Source organism: Parasteatoda tepidariorum, chromosome 3 (assembly GCF_982258835.1).
Source record: "Parasteatoda tepidariorum strain Cologne lab strain chromosome 3, Ptep-v5.0, whole genome shotgun sequence".
NCBI classification, from domain to species: Eukaryota; Metazoa; Arthropoda; class Arachnida; order Araneae; family Theridiidae; genus Parasteatoda; species Parasteatoda tepidariorum.
Genome location: NC_141757.1, coordinates 10362799 through 10387654, shown reverse-complemented (window position 1 = coordinate 10387654; position 24856 = coordinate 10362799). Strand labels below are relative to the sequence as shown.

The 24856-nt window shown below is 31.2% G+C and overlaps 1 protein-coding gene across 1 annotated transcript in view; it reads left to right on the top strand.

Annotated features, from left to right (window-relative positions):
* Positions 1-24856, top strand: part of LOC107449778 (uncharacterized) — a 172539-nt gene that overhangs the window by 92633 nt on the left and 55050 nt on the right. Inside the window, exon 2 of the mRNA XM_016065427.4 lies at positions 13197-13390. Within this exon, the coding sequence (XP_015920913.3) occupies positions 13197-13390 (194 nt within the window). The remainder of the gene's footprint in view (positions 1-13196; positions 13391-24856) is intronic.

Below are 24856 nucleotides of genomic sequence, written 5' to 3'. Positions count from 1 at the left end.
ACATCACGACAAACGTAAACGTGTCATTTCTTTTATTTCGCGCGTTTTTTTTCCTTCGGGGTGGAAAAAAAAAGTTTTTTTTTTTTTCTTCATACGTTTGAGAGTTTCTAGTAAAAAAAAAATACACCGTTTATAATACACAAATTACATAGTGATCAAAATTCTCGTGTCTAACAAATTAAGGAAAAGACGGGAGTGTATATATTTTAAACACTTTTTTTTTCTTACTCATTTTTTTTTCTTCCGTCGCAAATGTCAGTGTCATTATATATTCATTTAGGGGGTGCTGTTCTTTTCTTGTAATCGAAAACACGAGAATGGATCTATTTAACTTCTTTTTTCCGTGATTTTTTTTTCTCTATTTTTTTTTCAGTTGAAATTGTTTAGTTGAAAAACAACATATTCAAAAAAATGTCGCGAATCTGCAAGCGCGTCGATCAAATTTTCAATTTATTAAAATAATTACAATAGACAGAAACTACAAAAGAAAGGGGGGAAAGTTTCTATTAGCTGCTGAGTTATTTGTTTTAACATTCAGGCATTTACTTCAGATTTAAATTAACTTTTCTAAAAATGCTCGAATATTGGATAATGTAAATGGTTTATAAATTAGTGTTACCGAAGCTTTATTTTTTAAAGAAATTCGCGGAAAATTAAGCGTGATATGCGTCTTTCATTGTAGAAGTGGCAGGGTGCGTAGTCAAATTTTTCAACAAAAAATAAGCAGCTTTTAACTACTTTTTAAGTGCTCGAAAAATATTTTTAAGCACTATATACACAAACAAATTGTAAAATAATTTTCAAATACTTTACACAATCATGATAAAATAACTAGTTTCTGACAAATAACTATTTTCTTGATTATATTAACCATTATAAAATGATCGAGAGATTTTTCGGTTCGATATCAGAGGGTGGAAAATGAAGTCTGAAATTGAGAATATCTTGCAAAATGCAGCAGAGTTGCACATGGCAGTGCAAGAATCTCACTGAAACCAGCTAAATAGATGCACATTCGGACCCGCAAGTATTTCATCAAACATGTAAAATGATTGGCGCTTTTATACGTTATGGACCGACGGTACGCCTAAATAGATTATGAAAATGTTGGATAGAACAATGTGAAAAGCACGCTATTGCATATTAAGTGGCTAAAATCGACATGTCAAAGAAAAAAATCTCATTTTCGAAAAGGAAAAATTAAGCACTTTTTAAAAACGCTAAGCACCATGAGTGGTGTAAAGCCGTGATTTATTGTTAATACGATTTTTTTTCTCTATATTGCACCACTTTCAGTCACTTATAAAAGTGTACCAACTACCAATAATTGTCAAAACAATCCCATAAAAGAAAACAATGATTGAGTGCTTGTATTTATTTACATTAATTTCAAAACATAATATTATCATTTTGCAGAACATTTGAAAAATCTGGCACGTAATAAATTTACAGAATCCTGCGCATAAATTAGCAAAAAAGATTCCTTCCTTCCTCAATGGCACGACAGCCCCGGGTGGGCCCTGGCCTTCTCAATCAACTTCCTCCAGGCCTGTCTCTGCCTGGCAGTTGTCTTCCAGTTTGAGACTTTTAAGACTGAAAAGTCTCTTTCCACGCAGTCGGCCCATCTCAGCTTTGGTCGACCTCTGGGCCTTGATCCGATGGGCTGAGCCGAAAAGATTATGTTTGTCGGACGCTCTCTGTTCATCCGAATGATGTGACCAGCCCATTTAATTCTTTGAATTTTTACGTACTTGACAACTTCAGGCTCTCTAAGGGCCCGATAGAGTTGTGAGTTTGAACGTCTGTACCAAGTACCATCAACTTGTTTGCCCCCAAAAATGGATCTTAGGATCCGACGTTCGAAGATTCCCAAGGAATTCTCATCTTTCTGTGTTGTTGTCCAAGTTTCTGAGGCATATGTTAGGATAGGTCTGATCAAGCATTTATAAATTAACAGTTTAGTATCTCTTTTTAGTAGGTTTGAGTTTAAATATTTTTTTAATCCATAGAAACATTTACTTGCACTATTGATTCTTCTTTGTATTTCGGGTGCGATATTGCCATTAACGTTGACTTCAGAACCAAGATAAACAAAACTGTTTACTTTTTCAAACTTGTATTCACCAATTTGCAAGTGAGTTGTAGAATCAGTTATTTTGGTGCATTGCATGTACTTGGTTTTCTCCTGGTTAATAGTGAGATGCATTTTTTCTGCCTCTTTTTCCATGGATAGAAAGGCTTGCTTTAAGTCAGATTGTGTTCGAGCTATGATGTCAATGTCATCGGCAAAAGCGAAAATTTGGACAGACTTATGAAAGATATGTCCTCTGGTATTGATTCCTGAATCTCTGATAATTTTTTCTAATGCCAAATTGAAGAGTAGGCATGCCAAAGCATCGCCTTGCCTTACACCATTTTTTACCTCCATTGGTTCCGAGAAGTCATTTTGGATTTTAACTTTCTGCATGGTCTTACACAGTGTAAGTGTGGTGAGTCGTACAAGCTTGTCCGGGATATTGAATTCTCGCATAGCTTCAATGAGTCGCTTCCGGTTTACACTGTCGTAAGCAGTTTTGAAATCCACAAATAGGTGGTGGGTACCAATTCCAAATTCCCTGGTCTTTTCCAGAATCTGTCTTATGCAAAATATTTGGTCAGTTGTAGACCTGCCCCTCCTAAAGCCGCACTGGTATTCACCAATGATGTTTTCTACATAGGGGCTAAGTCTGTTAAATAGAATTTTTGAAAAGACTTTATATGCAGTGCAGAGCATGCTGATACCCCGGTAGTTTGAACATTCAAGAATGTCTCCTTTTTTGTGTATAAGACAAACAGTGCTGTGTTTCCATTCTTCCGGGAGTATCTCTTTTTCCCATACTGATGTTAGAATATTATGTATGGCCTTTAACCCATCTGGTCCTGAGTTTTTTAAGAATTCTGGTGATATCAAATCTGGGCCAGGAGCCTTGTTGTTCTTAAGTTTTTGAACTGCTTCTTCAACCTCAATCATTGAAAGAGGTGCTATACACTCTTGGTTAACGTTTGGTGAACAGGACTCTGTCTGAACGCACTCTACATTAAGTAGGTTGTCGAAGTGTTCATTCCACCTATTGAGAATGTCTGTTTTATCGCTTAAAATATCTCCATCTTTATTTCTGCAAAGGTTAGTTCTAGGTTTGAACTCTTGACGACCAAAGTCAATGCCACGAAAGAAAGCTCTGCTCTCATTAGACCCTCGGAGATGTTCGACATCCTTAAAGAGGTCTTCGTGAAAAAACTTTTTCTTCAACCTATGAACTTTCTTTTCTTCTCTTCTTGCAGTTTTGTATTTCTCTACTGATGCTCTTGAGTGTTTTTTACTGAGCATCATATTATATGCATCGTTTTTTCTTTGGGTCGCGTTGCGACATTCTGTATCAAACCAATCCTTTTTCTCAGCTCTTTTTATTTTGCTTATTACATTATCACATGTGTCCAATAGGGCTTCTTTGAAAGAAGTCCACTTTCCATCTATGCAATCAATATTTTCGATTGCTTTTTCATCAAGCTTCATAGTTAGTTGTGACTGAAAGTCATCCCTGACTCTAGGGGTCTTTAATTGTTCGCAGTCAAATTTCTCAAGACGTTTCCCATGACATTTACGTGCATTAGATAGTTTGGCCTTGATCCTGCTCATTACCATGTAATGGTCTGAGTCAAAGTTGGCCCCACGATAGGTTCTAATATCTTGTATGTCCGTCATATGTCTGGAGTCTATCAATATATGGTCGATCTGGTTGGAGGTATCTCCATCTGGTGATCTCCAGGTCGTTTGGTGAATTCTCTTGTGTTGGAAAAAGGTGCTGGATATGACCATGCTATGTTCTGCAGCGAAGTGAATGAGCCTCTGTCCATTGTCATTTGTTGTTTCGTGCAGGCTGTATTTTCCAATAGTGGGCCTGTGCTCAGCTTCCTTTCCAATTTTAGCATTTAAGTCACCCAAAATAATTTTGATGTCGTTTTGTGGACAGGAGTTATATAGAGAATGCAGGTTCTCATAGAAAAGTTCTTTCTCGTCTTCATCCTTGTCTTCAGTAGGTGCGTGGGCATTTATAAGACTGTAATTAAAGAATTTTCCTCTTAGCCTAATTTTACATAACCTTGGAGACTTTGGCACGAAATCCACGACAAGATGACGAATGTGTTTGCCCACAACAAAACCCGTTCCAAAAAAATGCCTCTTCTTATCACAGCTATAGAAGATTGTGTGATTTCTCTTCTCGATTATTCCATCGTTAAGCCACCTCATCTCTTGCAGAGCCATTACATCAGCTCTGTAATTATCCAGCTGTTCCGTTAAGAGTTGCAGCCCTTTGCTTTTATACAAAGAGCGAATGTTCCAAGTTCCGATTCTCAGTTCCATGTAAGATTTGCCAGGTCGTCTTCTAAATATCGGTCCGGATTCATTGACTTGAGACTTCGCAACAAGATTTTTTTACAGGGTAGAGTTGTTAGCCCTACGCCCAACCCCCAACCTGGAGGACCAGGGTGTTCCTCTTTGTCTGGTGTCTCCCCTCCGACCTGTCCGGCTTGGGTGACCCTGCCAGTAGCTAAGCTACCGCCGGCATAGCGCAAAAAAGATTATTGTTCATAAATATATTAGTTACTTTCTAAATGGACTATACGCGTAGCGTTCCTGTGATCTTTATTAAAATTATTAATAGGCGAAATAATTTAAAAATTAATGGGCGGAATAACTTAACAATATAGAGGGGCGAATAATCCCACAGAAAATAATACTGGCCTAAGACTTGTACTGTTTTTTTTTTTTTTGTACACATAAACTTGCAACGAACGACTCACAAAATGTTTATCTCAGAATTTGAAAATATGAATACGTGAAATAATTCCAAAATATCAATAGCTGAACAAGCTATCTGCTTTATAATAACCATGCATTTTCATCGGGATTAGTTTTCTTTAGGTAAGTAATTGCTAAAACAATCTCATAGAATACTTGCATGAATACTTGCATACTAGCTGAATACTTGCATTTGATTCTTACTTATACATTTAATATTTGCACTTGCAATCTAGAACAAGTATTGGTCTTGCATAAATAATGCTTATGGAAATATCAGAACTCTTAAAAGCAATATTTTAATTTAATTAACAGAAAACAATTTAAAAAGATGATTTTTCAAAACAAGTATGGTCAACTTGTCAGAAATATTTGAGGACGCTATTATTTGATCAAGCTATCTGCTTTATTATAACCATGCATTTTCTTCTGGTTTAGTTTTCTTGATGTAATTACTTGCTAAAACAATCTCATAGACTAGCTGAATACTTGCATTTGATTCTTACTTATACATTTAATATTTGCACTTGCAATCTAGAACAAGTATTGGTCTTGCATAAATAATGCTTATGGAAATATCAGAACTCTTAAAAGCAATATTTCAATTTAATTAACAGAAAACAATTTAAAAAGATGATTTTTCAAAACACGTATGGTCAACTTCTCAGAAATATTTGAGGACGCTATTATTTGATCAAGCTATCTGCTTTATTATAACCATGCATTTTCTTCTGGTTTAGTTTTCTTGATGTAATTACTTGCTAAAACAATCTCATAGACTAGCTGAATACTTGCATTTGATTCTTACTTATACATTTAATATTTGCACTTGCAATCTAGAACAAGTATTGGTCTTGCATAAATAATGCTTATGGAAATATCAGAACTCTTAAAAGCAATATTTTAATTTAATTAACAGAAAACAATTTAAAAAGATGATTTTTCAAAACAAGTATGGTCAACTTGTCAGAAATATTTGAGGACGCTATTATTTGATCAAGCTATCTGCTTTATTATAACCATGCATTTTCTTCTGGTTTAGTTTTCTTGATGTAATTACTTGCTAAAACAATCTCATAGACTAGCTGAATACTTGCATTTGATTCTTACTTATACATTTAATATTTGCACTTGCAATCTAGAACAAGTATTGGTCTTGCATAAATAATGCTTATGGAAATATCAGAACTCTTAAAAGCAATATTTCAATTTAATTAACAGAAAACAATTTAAAAAGATGATTTTTCAAAACACGTATGGTCAACTTGTCAGAAATATTTGAGGACGCTATTATTTGATCAAGCTATCTGCTTTATTATAACCATGCATTTTCTTCTGGTTTAGTTTTCTTGATGTAATTACTTGCTAAAACAATCTCATAGACTAGCTGAATACTTGCATTTGATTCTTACTTATACATTTAATATTTGCACTTGCAATCTAGAACAAGTATTGGTCTTGCATAAATAATGCTTATGGAAATATCAGAACTCTTAAAAGCAATATTTCAATTTAATTAACAGAAAACAATTTAAAAAGATGATTTTTCAAAACACGTATGGTCAACTTCTCAGAAATATTTGAGGACGCTATTATTTGATCAAGCTATCTGCTTTATTATAACCATGCATTTTCTTCTGGTTTAGTTTTCTTGATGTAATTACTTGCTAAAACAATCTCATAGACTAGCTGAATACTTGCATTTGATTCTTACTTATACATTTAATATTTGCACTTGCAATCTAGAACAAGTATTGGTCTTGCATAAATAATGCTTATGGAAATATCAGAACTCTTAAAAGCAATATTTTAATTTAATTAACAGAAAACAATTTAAAAAGATGATTTTTCAAAACAAGTATGGTCAACTTGTCAGAAATATTTGAGGACGCTATTATTTGATCAAGCTATCTGCTTTATTATAACCATGCATTTTCTTCTGGTTTAGTTTTCTTGATGTAATTACTTGCTAAAACAATCTCATAGACTAGCTGAATACTTGCATTTGATTCTTACTTATACATTTAATATTTGCACTTGCAATCTAGAACAAGTATTGGTCTTGCATAAATAATGCTTATGGAAATATCAGAACTCTTAAAAGCAATATTTCAATTTAATTAACAGAAAACAATTTAAAAAGATGATTTTTCAAAACACGTATGGTCAACTTGTCAGAAATATTTGAGGACGCTATTATTTGATCAAGCTATCTGCTTTATTATAACCATGCATTTTCTTCTGGTTTAGTTTTCTTGATGTAATTACTTGCTAAAACAATCTCATAGACTAGCTGAATACTTGCATTTGATTCTTACTTATACATTTAATATTTGCACTTGCAATCTAGAACAAGTATTGGTCTTGCATAAATAATGCTTATGGAAATATCAGAACTCTTAAAAGCAATATTTTAATTTAATTAACAGAAAACAATTTAAAAAGATGATTTTTCAAAACAAGTATGGTCAACTTGTCAGAAATATTTGAGGACGCTATTATTTGATCAAGCTATCTGCTTTATTATAACCATGCATTTTCTTCTGGTTTAGTTTTCTTGATGTAATTACTTGCTAAAACAATCTCATAGACTAGCTGAATACTTGCATTTGATTCTTACTTATACATTTAATATTTGCACTTGCAATCTAGAACAAGTATTGGTCTTGCATAAATAATGCTTATGGAAATATCAGAACTCTTAAAAGCAATATTTCAATTTAATTAACAGAAAACAATTTAAAAAGATGATTTTTCAAAACACGTATGGTCAACTTGTCAGAAATATTTGAGGACGCTATTATTTGATCAAGCTATCTGCTTTATTATAACCATGCATTTTCTTCTGGTTTAGTTTTCTTGATGTAATTACTTGCTAAAACAATCTCATAGACTAGCTGAATACTTGCATTTGATTCTTACTTATACATTTAATATTTGCACTTGCAATCTAGAACAAGTATTGGTCTTGCATAAATAATGCTTATGGAAATATCAGAACTCTTAAAAGCAATATTTTAATTTAATTAACAGAAAACAATTTAAAAAGATGATTTTTCAAAACAAGTATGGTCAACTTGTCAGAAATATTTGAGGACGCTATTATTTGATCAAGCTATCTGCTTTATTATAACCATGCATTTTCTTCTGGTTTAGTTTTCTTGATGTAATTACTTGCTAAAACAATCTCATAGACTAGCTGAATACTTGCATTTGATTCTTACTTATACATTTAATATTTGCACTTGCAATCTAGAACAAGTATTGGTCTTGCATAAATAATGCTTATGGAAATATCAGAACTCTTAAAAGCAATATTTTAATTTAATTAACAGAAAACAATTTAAAAAGATGATTTTTCAAAACAAGTATGGTCAACTTGTCAGAAATATTTGAGGACGCTATTATTTGATCAAGCTATCTGCTTTATTATAACCATGCATTTTCTTCTGGTTTAGTTTTCTTGATGTAATTACTTGCTAAAACAATCTCATAGACTAGCTGAATACTTGCATTTGATTCTTACTTATACATTTAATATTTGCACTTGCAATCTAGAACAAGTATTGGTCTTGCATAAATAATGCTTATGGAACAATCAGAACTCTAAAGAGCAATGTTTTCATTTAATTAACAGAAAAAGAAGAAGAAGAAAATGATTTTTCAACGCAAGTATGTCAGAAATATTTGGGGACAATATTATTTTTGTTTCGATTTGAAAGGGAGGAATCTCTTTTCGTCGCCTGAGATTAGATCGAAAGCATCAAGAGATAAATAGAGTGAGATGGACAAGATTTCTCCGGAAATGTCTTCTTCCCCTTCTAGCTTAAAAGGGGTTGCCCGAGATACGATTGGCGCCAAAAGGTGGGGATTCGTGATATACAGCCAATGAAAGATTCCTTCTGTCTTCGCCAAAAACTTTCTATTTATTAAGATCGATGAATTCATTCGAATTTTGGTAAATAAATTTAAGCGACGTACGATCAACCAAACATCAATTCCAATACTAAATTATCTAATGAAGCTTTCAGCCGACATTTTCAATAAGCCACTATAGTCCCTAGTCAAATTATTAGACGCACTGTAAGATTCTATGTAAAGTCTTAATTATCAGATGATACTATACAGCTTTATTGTTTTTACGCGACTGAAACCGGTTTGCACTTGCTTATGTCCGTGTATCAATTGGTTAGCATTTTAATGCAATGCGTTAAAAACAAATACAAATAGGAAGTATATGAAAATATCTCCTGAATATAAACCCATTACATGTATGTTTAGCTATAAAAGTATTGCCTATAAACTCGTACAAAACATGTAATTAATAAAACACTTCAGTGCTTCTAATAATTTTGTCTAATTATTATAATATACTAATATAATACCTGATATAATAATTATTCTCTATTTATATAATATATCGTCTAATTTAACCAATCGTCAAATTTATATCATATATCGTCTAATTTAATTAATTAATACACGAACGTAAACAAGTGAAAGCCGGTTTCAGTCATGTGAAAGCAATAAAGCTGTATAGTATTACGTGATAATTAAGAGTTTACATAGAATCTTATAGTGCGTCTAATAGTTTGACCAGAGACTGTATATTCCGTGACATGTTGATGCGAAAATTGAATATTAGCTTCATTTCGCTTTTATCAATCAAAACTGACTGTTTTTTACAGTTAAAGTATGTACATATTGTTGAACTATTTATACCAACACGAAACTAAACTTTATTTGCTGCAAATAAATGCTTAAATTTAAGCGACTGAGTCAGAAAAAATTTATTGAAGGAAAGTGGGGTTTTTTTTTTTTTTTTTTAACTGAAATATTTTTATTTACGTTGTTGTGTTTTGGATTACGTGAGTTTAAGATATAAATTAAAAGAACTGCATATAGTTTTGAGTTAATTGTTTTTCTGCACACATTTTTATTACTAAATTGATTTAAAACTATGATAGATGTAATAACAAAATACGTCTTTCATCACGCTAACTTTAGAACTAAACTGAATTTAAAACTTGATATTTATCGACTTTCAATTCAGCCAATGTTTTATAAGAGTTTTTGTCACGGCAGTTTCTCTTTTCGTTTGTGAATTGCGTTAAATTCAAAACAGTATTGAACTTTCATCACCTGCAACAATAGCAATGTACTATTATTTAATGTGTCCTAAAGTTTTAACAGCATTTTTCGAGCCTCTTTTTCCAAAAAAATAAATAAATAAAACTCACAGCTTACAGTGCATGGCCAAATTATTAGACGTACTATAAGATTCCATGTAATATCTTAATTATCAGGCGTTACTATACAGCTTTATTGTTTTTACGCGGTTTGCACTTGCTTACGTTAGTGTATCAATTGGTTAATTTAGACAATATATAATATAAATTCGACGATTGGATAAATTAGACGATATATTACATAAATATAGAATAATTATTATATCAAGTGTTATATTGGTATATAATAATAATTAGACCAAATGATTGGGCGCACTGTAGTGTTTTATTAATTACAAGTTTTACACGAGATAATAGGTAATACTTTTTTATTTAAACACACATGTAAATGGATTTTATATGCTACATTTTTTTATATATTTCCTATTTGTATACATTTTTAACGTATTGATTTACAATGTTAACCGATTAATACACGAACATAAACTAGTGTAAACTGGTTTCAGTGGCGTAAAAGCAATAGCACTGTATAGTATCACCTGATAATTAAGATTTTATATAAAATCTTATAGTGCGTGTAATAATTTGACCAGGGATTGTATAATTATAAGCTATACATATCATCTTGCTGTAAATATTATCCAGGTTTTTAAAACGGGCAAATGACTTGAAAAAAATCGGAAATATTACTAATATTTTGCGAAATATATAATTATTAATAATTGCCAATGAACTCTTGCAAAACATGCAATTATTAAAACAGTACACTGCTTCTAATAATTTGGTCTAAGTATTATACTATACTAATATGATACCTAATATAACAAATATTCCATATTTATACAATATTTCATGAAATTTATAATATATATCGTCTAATTTCACCAATTGATACACAAACGTAAACTATTGCAAACCGGTTTCATTCGCCTAAGAACAATTAAGCTGTATCAGGGTGCGTAGCCAAATTATTCAACAAAAAATAAGCACCTTTTAAGCACTTTTCAAGCACTCAAAAAATACTTTTAAGCGCTAAATTTTTTTTTTTTTTTACAATTGTCAAAAATCATGAAATTTAAAATCATGTAAAACGAATGGCGTTTTCATACGCTACGGACTGACAATACGCCGAGATAGATTGGGGCTGAATTAATTGTGAAAACGTTGAATAGAACAATCTGAACTTTATCTCTTTGCATAATTCGAAGCGAAAATCAATATAGTTAAGGGAAAATCTCATTTTGAAAAAAGAAAATTAAGCGATTTTTAAAAAAAAACAATGAAAAAAGCACCTTTAAGGTCTCTTAAAAAACGAAAATTAAAAATAAGCACCTTTAAGCACTTTTTAATAACGCTGCGCACCCTGTGTATTATAGTATCTTCAGATAATTAAAATTATACATAGAATCTTTTAGTGCGCCTAATAATTTGGACAGGCACTGTAACTGGTGCCAAGGTAAAATTGTTTCTGGAGTATGCTCGCCAAAAGGGGCGATCCAGTCCGAATCTTAGTCCACGGATCTCCGTCTTTCTGGAAGGATAAAATCAAACTGACCCTAAGCCCCATCTCCCTGGATTCTATTTCTTTTCCGGAACTGCAAATGATTACCTGGAACCAAATAGAAGTAATCAAAGCTCGAACAGAAGGAAACCTAGAATACATATGAGACACAAGGTTAACTGTAAGGATGGGTGGAAAAAATTCTTTTTTTATTTCTTTTCTTTTTTCCTGTGAGTCCTTTTCTTACAATACAGTCTCCTCCCTGATAGGTGGTGGATTTTATTTTCCTCTTACATTTTTATCAGGTTTTTTTTTTCTTCTTCTTTTCCTGTTTTTTGTGTGCCTCCTTTCACATTCGATCTCTGATTGAAGTTTTCCTGAGAATTGTATTCCTGGAATAAAAATTAGGATTTGAGGGATACACTAGGTGTGGTTGAATGTATAAAGAAGAAAAGTTTCGCAAAGGATTTAATTTAGTGTAAGACGTTCTTTGATGGAAGGATTTGTTTTGAGCGTTTTTTTTTTTTTAAATCAATATTGATGACGTGCAGATTTTTTAATTAAATGAATTTTCTTGAACTACCCTTAACACTGTATGGGATTATTTTCTAACGCAGTTATAATATTATGGGTCAATATTAAAGTGAGATATAGGGCCGTGTTTTAATACAGAATATTGACTTCGAATTTCCTCGTTTTAACGCTATTATATATATACTCATGCCTGTAGGGCCACATTGTGTGCTCCCTATTAGGATTATAATTATTTCCTCTGGTAGGGTACACTAGTACCCGGTAATAAAATACGTGATCCAGTATAAATATTATTGGTCAATATTAAGGGGAACATTATTTTCTCTGGTTGCAATGAACAATGGACGAAAAAGAATAACTTTTGATTTGATGATCGGATTATCACGTATACATACATACATTTAATGATACTGATTCGTGGGCCTAATCTTTATATTAATTATTTAGTGCATGCGATATTTTGAAATCCGACATACATCTGAATATAATCATACCCTTTTTTTCGACTGATCGTTAAAATATCCAGTCGCAATCAGAGAAATAGGTTCCCAATAATTTTTGTAGGAGACGATTCCTTCAATGTTTATTTCACTTTTTGCCCATATCTCGAGAACTCTAAAAACAAATTGAAAATTTTTTTGCACTTTTAAATAATTTCGTTTATCCTTACATGATTCCATAAAAAAATAATTTTGAATAATTACTTATTATTTTATTTAATTATGTTTGAAAAAGTTTGACTTCTGGCGTTTAGAAATTTTTACATTAATTGAAAGATTGTAATTTCAAATGAAAAAAATGCAAAATTTGATCAAATTTAAAAGGCCTCTGACCCAAGTTCAGTCAGTCACTGAGGATATTTCACGTCAGCACTGTGGTCGGTGCAAGCCGGATGGGGAATTCGTATCTATCAACCATCGCTGGGATTGGAACCCAGTTCACCTCATTGGGACGCGAATGTTCTATCCCCTAATAAGATGAATGCATCAGTCTTTTCCACCTGATAATTACCATTCCCACCTGATAATAACCATTCCCACCTGATAATTAACTTTTAATGCTCAACCTTTTTTAACTTACGTGTATGTGACTTATTGCTTGCATTCACTCTGAATATTGTTTATTATTTCAGGAGGTGATTCTGATTGTGAAGGTGATGCTAGTTCGACGAGTGGCAGTCAAGGGAAGAGACGGCGGACGAGAACAAACTTCAACGGATGGCAGTTAGAGGAACTAGAGAAAGCGTTTGAAGCCTCCCACTATCCCGACGTATTCATGAGGGAAGCACTTGCCATGAGGCTGGACCTCGTGGAATCACGGGTACAGGTAAGGAGAACATTCATTTATGTCAGAATTCGTTGGAAGAGAATATTTATTTTCTAATACAGATTCCCGATATCTCAAAAATGAAGGGACGCTAAAAAATTTTTTTCAAGATAGCGAGATAACAAGTTTAGAACTGAATATGTTCTAAAAAGTAGAAAAAATATATTCTAAAATATTATTCTAAGAAGTAGAGTCATGAAACATATGAATGACTACAAAGAAACATGTACGTAATAACGATGGTTGACTATCCTCATTACATACATATTTCTGAAATTGTTTTTTTCATATACTAAATGCAATAATGATCATTTTATTTTTAAAAGTAAGACGTAAATAATTAAGCATTAAATAGAAAATAATTGGTTTACAATGAACTTACATTGTGATATTTTTGTAAAAATTTATTTTCTATTTCGATAAAAAAAAATTCGACATGGAGAAGAATCACTTCTACGTAGGAATTCAAATTAACATTAGGTGGAAAAGTAATAACAAGGGGAAAAATATTTTTTGAAGTAACAAAGTTTTCGAAATATCGAGAGTATACTGTACTAAATAGCAAGCATGACTCACGAAGTTACAAATAATCACTAAGTAACTAGAATACAGTTACTTAAGATGTAACACTATAAAGAGCGTTACTAAGTACCTAGCAAAGATACTAAATGACGCAATAGAATGCAGAGGCCGTTCAACTATTATGTGAGCACTTTTGTGATTCGCTTTAATATCATCGATTAAATATCGTCCGCACTAACTAATTAACATATCTGAGGTCACCTCTTCGAACCATTTAGAATGCGTCTTTGAACGTGAAGATCTGATCATGAGATCATAAGTTATTTAGAGGGGTCATTATTTTTTTTTCCTTCTTTTTTTTGCGCACTGTATTATTCTTTTTTTTTTTTTTTCATCTTGCTGAATGACAAAGTAAAAGTTATTTTGTAAATTATTTTAGTATATATTTTCCGTGCTAAAAAGTAATTGAAATTCTAATTTTCTCTTCTAAATAGTTACATTAAGACGGCGAATAAAGTCGAAGGTCAAACATTTTTTAGATTTGTGACGTATTTTGATATTTAGTTTTATCTTTATATATTTAAAGAATATTTCTTATATTTCAATTTCTTTGATGATTTTACGAAAAAAATTTCGATTAAAAGTTGTTTCAAGTAGTAACATAATTTTTACGAATTTAATCGTGCGTGCAAAATATTTTAGTATCTCTTTTTTTCTCCTTGAAATAAATAATTTGTTTTTATTTGTTTAATAATAATTTGATTATTAATCTTTTCTTCCTTCAAATTATATAATTTGAAGGGGGGAAAAAGAGAATTAAATTATAATTATTATTACTTTTTTTGCATTTTTTCGCAAAAAGTATGTACATTAAAATAATGTTTGCGTAAATAATGCAATAATGTAAGTCTGAAAAAACTGTACATTGATGCTTTTTTGAGGAAAACAAAACCCCTAGACACCTTAATAAATATTCGCCCCCCCCCCTCCCCAATAGAGCGAGACTTACTTAATGTATTTTTAAGACGTTCATACCGTTTTATGCTACCCTAAGAAATAAAAAAGAAGAAATATTAAAAAAAAAAATTATGTCAGTTCCTACTTAGATCAACAAAGCAAGATTTTATTTTAGTTACTTTTTTTTAAATAACTAGTGGGCTGCGCCCCCTGCTCGCTAACGCTTGCCAACCCCCGAAAATTGCTACGCAATCTTATATGGTTTGCTTCGCAAACCAAGCTCGCTACTAACTTAGGTACATTTCAAATGCACAAAATTCTAAGAATTCAAAACAATCATTCAAATCGATATAAAAAAAAAATTTTATAAAAAAATTACATCTTTTTAGTAAATACTAAGTCATTAAAATAAATTTGAATTCAAATAAATGACATGTAATTCGTTAAACCTATTAGAAATTTGCTATAGTACAATTCGTGATCCAAATCAAAAATTGACAAATAAATTCGTAATATATAAATTCGTGGAAAAAAGCGCTTTCGACAAAATACTAAAATAGAGATCTATCGACAAAGACTACTCACTTCTGCCTAGCTTAATAGTATGAGATTGCCGCAGCTGACGCTCTCTGGTTATTTCAGTTTCCGTTTTTAAAAGCGTTATATGTTGAGCCACCTCAGCTAGATTTGGCATGCGACATTTTTAGCGGCAATCATTGGCCGATTCGCCGGGTAAGAGAAATAGTAACGTAAACAAAACAAAGCAAACGTTGCCACCGGCGGAAAAGAAATACAACCAAAATTTGGAAGCCACCTAAGAGAATTATATATATTAGATTAAAAAAATTTCTCCCACATAGAACTAAAATTAATTAATTACATATAATGAATGAATTAATATTTGAAACAGACTGTATTAACATCATCCACTGGAAGTTTAAAAAAAATTTATTTTAGGAAGTGGATGATAAAAAAGGAGTTTATTAACTACTGAAAATTTGAACAAGATAGAGGGAGAGTTTGAACTAATAGTAGGAATTTTTTTTTAAAAAAAAGAGAGAAAAAGATATCTAACTTTTTTCGAGGTGAATAGCATCTCAATAAAATCTGACATTTTAAATCGAGACTACGTGTTATAAGAATGACGTATGTCTGGTTATCAGAAAAAGAAAGAGGCGACAGTTCCGTTTATTTTTCTGACAATTCTTGTTGGAATGAGAATTATTCAAAAGGAATAACCCCGGGTGGTAGAGAGAATCTTGTTTATAAGATCTCTTATTTTATTCCAACTCTTATCAGCTTATTATCGGAGAATCTTTTTTATCTACATCAAATAGAAATGCCGTAGCATTAAACTTATCAAAATACAGTCGGACCTCTATTTAACGAAGTCACTAATTCCTGATAAAAAGTTCCTTATATAGAAAATTCGTTAAACAGAAAATCTCCACTTTTTAAATTCATAAACACAAGACGTAATTAAAACAGCAATACCTTTATCTTATAAATTATTATCTACTATCGAATTGATTCAAATGATTTTAAGATTTCATCATATGAAGGTTTGAAGATTTCTTCATCATTTCCGTCTTCCTCACATTTTATTTTTGTGTTGGTTTTACTTTTCACACTGTTCGAAATATCCGATTCAGTCAGTGTTTCTGTGGTTGCAGCTTCAGAATCAATCAAAAGAAAATCATTAATCATCGTTCATTTCGTGGTTCTCTCTCTCTCTTAGCTGTTCTCTTTTCGAACATTTTAAGTTCTTCTGACTTTCCAAATTCTCCCCGCTAACTAAGGATCCTGCTTCAGCAAAACTGTTACAAATAGTACGATCTGTAACATCATAGTTCCATGCTTTAGAAATTTCTGTTATGATTTCTCGTTAATTGATTTTTGGCATGAAATGCAAACATAGAGGGAAAGAGATTTCACTGCTTTCTCTAAAAGTTAAGTGGCTGCGAAAATCACTTTCCCTCATAAAATGCGGTAACAAGTTTGAAATGCTCTGAAATATTTTGGGAAATAGGGAAAGCGGATCTCAAAGAAAAGTTCGCTATTTGGAAGTTATTTTGCGAAGAATTTTCCAAAATGTTCTTGGTTCCTATAAGAAAAAAAAATTGCAAAATTGATGAATTCTCAAAATGGAAGTTCGTTAAATGGAAGAAAAAAAATTGCGAAATTGATGAATTCTCAAAATGGAAGTTCGTTAAATGGAAGAAAAAAATTGCAAAATTGATAAATTCTCAAAATGGAAGTTCGTTAAATGGAAGAAAAAAAATTGCAAAATTGATCAATTCTCAAAATGGAAGTTCGTTAAATGGAAGAAAAAAAATTGCAAAATTGATAAATTCTCAAAATGGAAGTTCGTAAATTGGAAGTCAGACTAAATAAATTAATTTTAAAGCTGTACAAAAAGTGCGAAAAAGAGTTTTGGAAAGCAGATTCGTGCTTTACTCAATTTTAATTTTATCAAGTCTGCAATCTGTGAGCTATGGGTTCTTCATCTTTGTCATGAATTCACGCAATATAGAAAACTCTAAAATATTTGTCCAAACTGCTTCCTCGTTCACGTGTCTTCTGGGAGCGTATCTCTAAAATTTGTTTTAGTCCTAGGGTCCATGATTGTTGAGTGATCGGTCCGAATTCCTTAAAAAATTTATTCTTAAAACAAATAGAATTCACTAAAAAAATATAAAAAACAGAGTTTTAAATGAAGGGCTCTTCAAAAATTCTACCAGAATGAAAATATTTTTTGTTCTATAAGGTAGACTCGCAATAAATTTTGTCTCCGTAAAATCGATGTCCAACCTTGAGAGAAAAAATAAACAACGCTGGTTAGTTATCGTTTTGTTTGTCAAAAATATTAACTCTTCATCTTTGAACTAAACTTTACTACCGGCGTTATTTTCATAGCGTTATTCTAAAAATTAATGTTTTGAATTACTTATTATTCATGAAATGTTTATGATCCAGGTGTATAGTGACAAAAAAATATGAAATAGCATCATCGATATTTATAGTTTCTGCACAGAATGTGAAATTTTACTCTTGTACATTTGTTACCGTGAATGACCGTAAACAAGAGAATGTCGACTTTCAGCTGTGAATGTCAACACTATGGTGAATGTCCAAAATATTTGTTATTTTATTTTATATTGATTTATTCGTTGATATTATTATATTTATTCGATATTTTAATATCTGCTGAGGGTAGATTAGGAGAAACATTAGTGTTCGGAGCACCTGTTAAATGCATACTGGGCATCAGGGGTACTTGATCTTAATAAAACATTGATGTTGGGCATACCGGGCAAATGTATACCTGGCAGTAGCACTGAACCTTAAAAAACATCAGTGTAGGGTATACCGGTCAAATGTAGGGCGGTGGCACTTCACTAGACCAAGTATATATTTCGAACATTTACCAAAGCGACTATGTGATTGTCAACATTCACCGGTGTAAGTCAAACAACCACTATATGCAGCTTTTATGCGGCGTAAATGAAGTACCATTACTGAAGTCTTCATTTTGAACAACTTGAATCAGTTCCGTGCCAATAAAGCAAAACAATGGAGATAAAGCATAAAATGAAGAAATGGACTTACTATAATTTCGGATTCTATAAAACACGAATCTTCTTCAGTTTCTGAACGCAAATCATTTTCTGATAAGACGATGGGTTTTATAGATGTTTGTTTTATAGAAGCGAAACTTTAGTATGTCCATTTCTATATTTTATGCTTTATGTTTTAATCGCATTGGTTTGCTTTGTTCGTACATTGCACAAAGTATTAGACTCTATCGTCTTTTCAAGTTAAGCGTGCTTTGCAATTTTCTTATATTTAATAACCAGTTTACCCTCTTTCTCTTTTTGAATAACTTTATTTTATTTTCGCATACGACACCTGTTGTTTTCAATTTTGGGAACATTTTTGGCATAATTTAGTGCCTCCTATCATTTCGTAATATTTTTGGCGCTTTTCTTTTAAACCTGCCGAGCTTTCGAGTATGAATAGCGCCAAAGGCAATGGAGACATTATAAACTTTGACCACGAAAGTAATACTTGTCAAACAAAAAAAGAACAACACAAAAAACAGTATCTTTTTCAAGTAGATGCGATCTTATAGAAAATTCATTTCAGTTTTTTTTTTTCTGACTCCATCCCCCCTACCGAGTAGACTCGGCACTCCAGGCCGCCCCTGTCAATCGCTCTTGTATATATTTTCTTTACGCATCAGCTTTGACCCGACCCCCTGCTACCCTACTTCACTCCTATTAAAGATGTCTTACTTACAAGTGCTATTTTCACCTTTGAATGTGACAAAACGCAATAACTTCTGCATATATCCATTTAAGGGATCGGATAAATATTGAATTATACAAATTAATGATCCCTAATGAATATTCTATTAATTCATATTAACATAGCACTCAAATATTCATAAGTTAAAACCATTTAATCCTGATTGTGGATTCGAAATGTAACTGTCATCATTAATACATAATTAGGAAGTTGGGAAGTGGCGCTTACATGAAGTAATGACTTAAGATAGATAAATAAGATACTTTAATACATAATTAAGAAGATGGGAAGCGGTGCTTGCATGAAGTAATGGCTTAAGATAGATAATTAGGATACTTTAATACATAATAAAGAAGGTGGGAAGTGGTGCTTACATGAAGTAATGGCTTAAGATAGATAATTAAGATAGTACGCGAAAATTTGCAAGAATAAGGCGCAACTTTGCATAGGCATTTTTTTTTTTTTTTGGAGTGAAAAAAAACATTTCTCCAAAAAAGCTTAAACATTTTTGAGTTACTAAAATTAATAAACAAACAGTTTAAAAATATCAGGAAACTCAGGGACGGAATTTAGCAATAGTAGCAAACAATTTATAGTTTGTCGATTTAGACCAGTCTAAGCGTCTGAATTGTATTAAATTCATTATATTTTGAATCCACATCTCATACCTATCTATTAAATAAAATTGGATATTCATGAACATTTGTTACCTTCGCACTAAATGACTATTTTTATGAAAAATTATTATAAAAAATTTTAATTGAAAAATAAATCTCAAAAATATGAAAGTTTCTTAGTTTTAAACGCATGCTAAATAAAGCTTTTTAATCAGTAAATGCTTTAATAAATTGTTATTTTTGTTTATTATTTTACTTATTCGTAAACAATTCTTTGTCTTCACCAAATAAGTTTTGGATTTAATTATTTGAACCAAATTAAATATTTCGGACGAAACAAGTGTCTCCAATTAAAAATAAAAGTTTAGTTTTCTAATTTGGTGTAATTTACGTATTCTAATATTATTACGAGTTTTATGTATTATTACGTTGATATTAATACATATTCTGGTATTATTACGTATTCTTCTTATAGCATATTTTTGATTCGAGGGTAAAAAAACCTATTTACCAACCTGATATTATAAATGACTCTTTCTTTTAAAACTTAATTGTTATTTTTCCCTTAATTTATTTGACGAAATTTTTTTTTAAATTTTCTGTTTATTTAATTATTTATTTATTTTTTGTCCTTAATAGATTAATTATTTGGTTTAAGAATCTACGTAATTTACATATTCCTTTATATCGTGTTGAAATACTTTAGCAAACGAAGAAAAATAAACTGTTATTGCAAATAACTCCTAAATTAGTTTTTCGTATGGAGAAGATGACGTCACTTTGTATTCCGCTCACAAAAATAATTTTTCGACACGATATCTTTTCACGAAAACTGCTTTGGAAACAAATGAAACACTTTTGAAACGGTTCTATTTGAGTTAACTGCTCTAATGACTGTCCCTCCCCCCATGACTTTTATCCATTTCCTACATCTCTTCATACAAGAGAGGGAGAAATGCCATAAATTATCGTCAGAAAAATGGTTGCCCCTTTCAACAAGAAGAACATAATTACCATAGCGACGATAATTAATTACGCCATTTCTTCAGATTTAATAGCTGGTTGTAGAAGTGCCCGTTGGCATTTTATGCAACATAATGGCTTTTCTTCATTTCAATCTTGACGTTTGCAAACGAGAAAATAAAATAAAAGACCAGCTTATAGCTTACATATCCTACTGGCTATCGGATCATGATCCATTTAAATGATTACATTTTATTCTATTTTTTTATTTTATTGGGTTAGTATCTTTTAATTAATTCTAGAAGGAAAACGTAACACGAAATTAATCTATTCGATAAGATCATAGCTCGCTCATCTACTCAGGCATGATGACATGTGGAGAAAAATTACTTTCGTGGATTAAGAATTATTTCGTGGAGGAATCGTTTTCGTAAAATACATAACGCCGTGATTGAATAATATTCTATATATTAATGACTATTAGAGAGATAAGGGGCAGAATGCATACATTTGAAGGTAACATAATCATTACACATAACAATGAATTAGATGTTACTAAAGAAATAGAGTTTTTCCACTGTGGAAAAATGTGATCCAAGCTTTTCCGCCATTTGAAACATAATTGTGAAAAATTGAGCTCGATAGTAATTTAATTTTAGTTTGTTATAAGGAACAAAAATGTTTTTCTCAATGGCGTAATTAATTATCGTCGCTTATACATGTATATTTTAAATCGCAATGATATTTGATAATTTGAGGATCGTTTGATTTCATCTGAAACCAAACGATCCTCAAATTATCTAATATCATTGCGATTTAAAACTGAAATCAGTTACTGACTTCGTCTGAAAACCAAACAATCATCAAATTATCTGATATCATTGCGATTTAAAAGCTGAAAGCAGTTGCTGACTTCATCTGAACATATACTGTTCCAGCACCTGTCTCATGCGTCTGCACTAGCCTCACGAAGACGACTGTTTGTTTCTGCTTAATTCTCGTTGCTAAAATTGTTTTTGCTTAAAATTATTTACTGAAACTATTATTAAAGCCACAAAAATGCACAAATAGTAAAAAACAGTATCATTTCTAACGCATTATTATCTGGAGTTGAAATTCTGAAAATAAAATAGGCTAATAAAACAGTAAAGAGAGATTATGAAAGTTTCTTTTACACCTTAAAGGCATTTTATTAATTTCTACTAAAGTAGTAACAGTGTGATTAAGCAACTGCTCATGGAAGTTACTCTGTTGCAAATTTTCGATATCTCGGAGAGGAGATTCGAGCAATAAATAAAAAAATCATTCAAGGTGTCCACTTTAGTTAGCCCCATGTCCACTCAAGCCCTCTTCCCCCTTAAATTATTAATTTTAAATTATTCTTAATTGAATATTTTGATTTAACTAAAATTATTTAGTTTGGAATTAAATATATTTGATTAAGAACTACAACATATATTACTCAGGGTGCGTAGCGTTTTTAAAAAGTGCTTAAAGGTGCTTATTTTTTATTTATGTTTTTTTAAAAGGCCTTAAAGGTGCTTTTTTTATTCAGTGTTTGTAAAAAGTGCTTAATTTTTTATCTTTTAAAAAGATATTTTTTATTTGTTTATTCGATTGTCGTTCTAAATTACAAAAAATGCATGATTTTTCACAATTTTCTCTGCAATATTTATTAAAAACTAGTTATTTTATAACGATTATGTAAAGATTTTGAAAATGTTTTTGAATTTCATTGATTTTATATTTATAATTTAGGAACTTCAAATGATAGAAAAAAATAATTGTTATTACTGCACAGATCCTTATCATGATTTTTTTTGGAAAATGATTAAAAATGTTTTTTGAGTGATTAAAGGTGCTTATATTTGATTTACGATATTTTAAAAGTCCTTAAAGGTGCCTTTTTTTATTCGGTGTTTGTAAAAAGTGCTTAATTTTCGATCTTTTAAAAATATTTTTTTTCTTTGTCGTGTCGATTGCCTTTCTAAATCACAAAAAATTTATGACTTCCGCAATTACTACAACACTTACCAGAAACTAGTTATTCTATCATGGTTATGTAAAGTTTTTAAAAGCATTTTTGAATTTGATTGATTTTATGTTTATAAATTAAATACTTTAAACGATAGAAGAAAATAATTGTTATTACTGCACAGTTCCTAATTATAATTTTTTTTTTTTTGGAAAGTGATTAAAAATAATTTTTGAATGCTTATAAAGTCCTTAAAGGGGCTTTTTTTTTATTCGGTGTTTATAAAACGTACTTTTTTTGTTGAAAAATCTGTCTTCGCACCCTGCTACTCTTTTTTTCCCCTTCCTCTCTGGCATATATTCTTTTTAAAAAATATACAAAGAAATATAAAAAAAAGTAATGTATGTAGATATATAAATATTAATTATACCCTTTACAATCTATTTCATTCAAATCAGCGCCAGATATATCGTTAAATCATATCTAATCTTTTATTATTATCGATAGGGTCGATGAATATATGATCTTTCCATTGTGAAAGAGATCATAAAAGAATGCATTGGTCTAAAGTACCAATTGGGAGATGGTCTAAAATAAATACAGCTCTTTCCCTTTGAACTTATCTCGCCAAAATCGCCATCTAAATTGTTGGCAGTTTTTTAAATGAGATTTGGCAGTTCTTTATCTTCATTTCTTTTAACAATAGTTTTCTTTTTCTTTACATTCTGAGTCACTAGACACATTTTCAAACGGCATGGGTAATAAGAATAATAATAAAACCTCGTTATTAAGACAACTTCTTTGGAAGCTTCTGTGAAATAAGAAATTTTTAATGCTAGAAATTACGGTAACTTAAATTTTTTCACAGGGTGCGTAGCCAAATTATTCAACAAAAATAAGCACCCTTTAAGCACTTTTCAAGCACTCAAAAATTTTTTTAAGCACTTTAAAAAAATATCATAATTCGGCAGGGTTGGAAAGTTTTTGACAAATGACGGTTTTATCTTGTTTTAACCATCATGTCAAAAAAAAAAAATTGGGCATTGTTTTTGACAATTGTCAAAAATCATGAAATTTTGAATCATGTAAAACGAATGGCGTTTTCATGCGCTACAAACTGACAATACACCGAAATGGATTGGGGTTTAATTAATTGTGAAAACGTTGAATAGAACAATCTGAACTTTATCTTTTTGCATAATTCGAAGTGAAAATCAACATGGTAAAGGAAAAATCTCATTTTTAAAAAGGGAAAATTAAGCGCTTTTTAAAAACACTCAATAAAAAAAAAGCACCTTTATGGGCTTTTAAAAAACGAAAATCGAAAATAAACACTTTTTAAAACTTCAACTGTTTTAAGTTAGTTAGTTCTTTATTATTACTTTTATACCTTTTTTTCTAAATAGAGTTTAGTTAAAAAAAAAAAAAAAAAAAAAAAAAACAATAGGTCTATAGCTATAAAATATGGTAGATATTCTATAATAATCAGAGAATATGGTATGGGAGAATATGTAATGCAATTTTTCGAAGACTCTATGTTTGTGCGAAATAAAGCTTTTTTTTGCGAATTATATTCATAACTGCTATTAGGTTTAACTCTGTTGGGTCAGGCTCAATCCAACTGTAATTTTGGGAACTAGGGGCTAAGCCGCCAGTTTGCTGCCGGTCACTAAACCCGATGATTGCTTTGCAATAATTGTTGTTTCATTGCAGAAAACATGTTTTCTACTAATGTTGAAATTATTCACTTAACATATATGTACTAAAATCTTTATTTAAGCTCGTCCTTCCCATGTCCAAATATTGTTATCTAATAGTATTAGAAATATTGAAATATATTGGTGAATAGAAATAATTTTTCTAAGTAATCAATTTTTAAAATAACATTTATAGTGTTATAACACAAATTTGATGAGTTCACAACCGTAATTTAATATTTTAGGGCAGATATATTAAATACCAAACGGGCAGATATATTAAATACTACTAGGAGGCTCCGCCCCCTGCTCGCTAACGCTGGCCAACCCCCGAGAATTGCTACGCAATCCTATGTGGTTCACGCCGTGAACCATGGCTCGCTGCGCTCGCTCGCCAATGAGCACAATGTTCCAGCACATAGACATA